Consider the following 4,345-nt stretch of genomic DNA (forward strand, 5'->3'; position numbering starts at 1 on the left):
CAGTTTCATAACAGAAAAAAAAATCATCATTCTCAAATTCTGTTCTTGTTTCTTGCAGGCCCAAGCACTTAGCAAAATGAAGGCTGTCACAGAATTGCTTCAGCTTATAGACAGAGTATGTATGGCTGAATTTTGTTTGATTTGACATTTTTTGTGTCTCTGTCGTCACAAAAAGGTAATGTTATCAAAGTTACAGAAACGAGTAGCATTTAAAAAGTGCAAGGGAAAGAAGTCATCGAAATGGAGAATATTCTAAATATTCAGTCATCTCAGAAAGACAAACCATAAGTGACTCTTATTAAACCCAAAATACATGTAAACCGAATTCTAGGTATGGTTTCTCTGGTAGCATCCCACATAATCAGTGTGTCCTGAGAACTATTGAATACTCAGGACATCTTGTTTGTGCAGTAAGAACTGGTCTTAGTTTTAGTCTAAGAATGCTGAGCACAGGGGTAATCTGTTGGAAACTATTGCCTAAGACCAATTTCCCACATAAAATGATGATTCACTCGATTTTCCAGAAAGTTTCTGTATATTTTTTTTCCTAAGTAAGTGTATTGCAACAATTCTACCCTTGGTAGTTGACTTTGGCTTTAGATCTTCTATGCATTATTTAATGAAATTATTAATTATTTAATAATAATGTGTTTCCCATGACAGGCGAGAGAAAGGCTTGGCAACGATGAAGGAACTGCTTCGTCAAAAGACTTATCAAGGAGCACTCTCTAAACTTAGTTCTCCTCTGGACCCCAGTTTCAAACTGCGAAATTTGAAGTAAGATATTGTGTACTTTCCATGTACGTTAGTTAGCTAAGATTAGATGTAAGTTCATGATTTCTCTTCTAAGTTTCAGATGCAATGCATAAACTCTTTTTAACCCTATGGGTTTTTGTTTACTCACCTCCGCGTTTTTTTCCTAATCTGTGTTCTTTGTACTGATATTTTAAATTAGTACAGTCAAGTCTCCGCTAACGGACGCTCTCGTAAGCGGACAGCTCAACTTACAGACACTTTTTTCAATTCCCCATGCATTTTACCTTCCAGTCAAACTGTGTATTTACACATTCCCGCAAGTGGACACTCTCGTAAACGGACGCGGACACTTTTGAAAATTAAAATTGGATTTTTCTTTTGTCTGCGTTGTCTCTTAAGCGGACACCCCACGTATAATAATTGACTCTAAAGCTTGGCAATGAAATTTGTCTTCAATTTGCAGTTCAAACAAAACTATGACCTTTGAGCTGTCCGTTCGTTTGCCATGAAGAGTCTAACATGTATTTGTAGGGCCACGTTATTGGAATAATTCTCGTACATGTAAGGGAACAGCTCTACTAACGGACGCTTTTTCCAATTCCTCATGGTGTCTGCTTACGAGAGAGTTAACTGTATTAGTAATTTCGAATGCAATTTAGACTAAATAAGCACGAGTAAATTTTTTTTAAAAGCAAAGCAAGGGCAATTGCATTTTGCAGTTGACCGTTTGGTCCCATTGTGTCTTCTAATAAGTTCGTTATCTTAAGATTTTTTTTGGCAGTTTATGAGGAAAAATTAAGCTTTGATGCATTTCTAACTTTTCTTTTCATTAGTGTTGAACACTGCAAATATATGGATTCCAAAATGCGCCCACTGTATTTAGTATTTGAGAATACAGATGAGCTGGGGGATCTTGTCCGCATAATCTTCAAGAATGGCGATGGTAAGTCCATCAGACGTGTTAATATAATAATTTATATGTTAGGTTTCTGTACTGCGAATAATAATAATAATAATAATAATAATAATTATTATTATTATTATTATTATTATTATTATGATAAATTATTAGTTTGTATTGCCAATTTTCATCCCAATGCGCCTTTAGTCAGCTCATCTTAATTTTTTGTTCAGATATTTTACATATCAGATTGAGATATTATGTATGAAGGACGGTGCCTACTATTGTTATTGCGCATACGTTCTGCGCATCTCGAGATACTCGGATTTCTTATGGGTGATGCTTATTAATACAGGAATTTTTTTTTTGCGCGGTTCAAAACTATGCGGAGTTATCAGAACTTAGCAAGTGCTCTTGGTATCCAAAAAGAAAATTGGGTGTAACCATGCATTTTTCAGAGATAATTAAGCTTCAATTTGGAAAAGAACGCCATTGATTGCTTTGTATTTCAAAGCTGTTTACAAATATTGTTGATTAAATATCTTATTAGTAGGCGCCGTCCTTAAGTTTATTCAAAACCTGAAACCCAGCAACCCACTGTACTTTACAGAAATTCATAGAGTAGAATCACATAGATTTAATGTTGGATCGTCTAGGTTTTTGGAGCGGATACGCGCATGTGCCAACTGCTTTAATAACTTTGTTACTCGTAAATGTCCTTTGAATATTCACTAAGCCCTCCTGTAACTCAGACTGTGCTTGCAAGAGGTGTGATTTAACAACTTATCTATCTACTTCTGTGTGTAAACGGACTCATCGGAGTTGTATAGTATGCTCACCACTGCAAGCATTTTGATTTGTTCTCCCCTATACGATCTATTAAGGGACAGACCGTGCATCGTATAGTTGACGTCATCATCAAAGTCTTTTGTTTCTTTTTTCTATAAAACAAGTAGATTCCACGTTGCTTTGTATTTTAAGGCTTTTTACAAATATTGTTGATTAATTATCTTTGAAAAATGCATGGTTAGTCCTAATTTTCTTTTTGGATTTCACTAACAGTCGTTCAGATGTTCTTTTCCCGCATATTCATAAACCGACCAAGAATAACTTTGAATTCGTGGCTACTGTCCTTAGCTGGATTCATCAAATAGTAAACCAAAACAAGAGTATTGATTTTCATTTATTTACTTTGCCCACAAAAAATTAAGGTTCACATCGCTTGTCTATAATTTCTTGTGAATTTTATCACTGTTCTTCATTTCTGGGCAGATATAAAGACCAGACCATAATTATTTACAACATCAGTCCTTTATAATAATTCCATGTAGAACTCTTTGTCCATCGTTGTTGGGGATGGGGGAACTACATTTTGGGCGTGGTTTGTGGGGAGTGGAGTGATATTTCTGCTCCTGTGTTCTATTGCTACTGACATCACCTCCCCGCCCCTACCCCCCTTTTAATGGTTCCTGGTTCATCTTTCACTTCCATCTCTCTTTCACTTGCCACCGCGTCTTATCTTGGGCTTTCCCCTTTACTTGCCGTTGATTGTACATAAGAGCTCTAGCATAATTACATAGGTGATTATTGGAAATTCTCTGCGCTGATTGGTTCCACTTGAGGTGATTATTACGCCATAACCACCAAAGCGGATTTTTTTTCAAAATGGCCGCAAGCCGTTTTGTCGAGGTGACAGACGGAGAAATTAGGGAGCTTAAGCACGCACGTTTTTGAGACACAGACGGAAACTGGAAGAGAACATTTCGCGTGCCAGGACAGTGGTGTCTCCCAGATTTTTATACTAATCATCTCTAATGGAGAAAAAGATACTTAGCATTGCAATAGTGGTTGTATGAAGACAAGTTAAAAGGGAAAATAGCTCACTTCCGGTTGCCGTCCGGGTCTCAAAAACGCGCGTGCTTAACCTCCCTATTAATTGTGCACCTCTTGCACCTATGTCATTATGCTTAAACACTTATTCACCTCATACTCTGTGAATATCGCTTTCGGCGAATAATTGTTAAATAGTACCTCTTTTCTACGTCACCAGTGTTGCTATTTTAAACAGCAGAACAAAACTCATGAGCGGTCTAACTTCGGCCTTTCATGAAACCTTCGTCCTTTCAGATCTCCGTCAGGATATGCTGACCTTGCAGTTGATTAAAATCATGGATAGGATCTGGCATAACGAAGGACTGGATTTGGGGTTAGTTTAGATGAAATGTTTAACGTGAACCAGTTTTGCATCAGGAGGAGACCTTCCCTCTTGTAGTTATTTTGGACCCTAAGGATGAAGCGAACGCAAATGCTGCACCCGCTTCATTGTTTAATTTCCCAGATATATGCTCAATAATAATAATAATAATAATAATAATAATAATAATGATAACAATACTAATACTAATACTAATACTAATACTAATACTAATAATGGAAACTTTATTTGTCTTTGAATACAGTTGTAAATCTCTCTACGTAAAGGCAATTAACAACTACCTACCTGAAATTGGCCAGTTTCGTATTCTAACGGATGGACTGTATTTAGCATGAAATGGAGGCTAATGCGGGCAAATTAATTTGCATTTGAAAAGATTTGCCCGCATTAGCCTCCGTTTCATGCTAGATCCAGTCCAGCCGTGAGAATTCGAAAATGGTCTATTGAGTGACATACTTTTGTATACTGTATTT

At 36.7% G+C, this 4,345-nt stretch overlaps 1 protein-coding gene across 1 annotated transcript in view; it reads left to right on the forward strand.

Annotated features, from left to right (window-relative positions):
• LOC138051827 (phosphatidylinositol 4,5-bisphosphate 3-kinase catalytic subunit beta isoform-like) overlaps positions 1-1,699 on the forward strand; it is a 20,679-nt gene extending 18,980 nt beyond the window's left edge. The window contains exons 12-14 of the mRNA XM_068898109.1: positions 59-115; positions 664-777; positions 1,590-1,699. Of these exons, the coding sequence (XP_068754210.1) occupies positions 59-115; positions 664-732 (126 nt within the window). The 3' untranslated portion in view covers positions 733-777; positions 1,590-1,699. The remainder of the gene's footprint in view (positions 1-58; positions 116-663; positions 778-1,589) is intronic.
• Positions 1,700-4,345: the final 2,646 nt, after the last annotated feature.

Source organism: Montipora capricornis, chromosome 6 (genome assembly GCF_036669925.1).
Source record: "Montipora capricornis isolate CH-2021 chromosome 6, ASM3666992v2, whole genome shotgun sequence".
NCBI lineage: Eukaryota > Metazoa > Cnidaria > Anthozoa > Scleractinia > Acroporidae > Montipora > Montipora capricornis.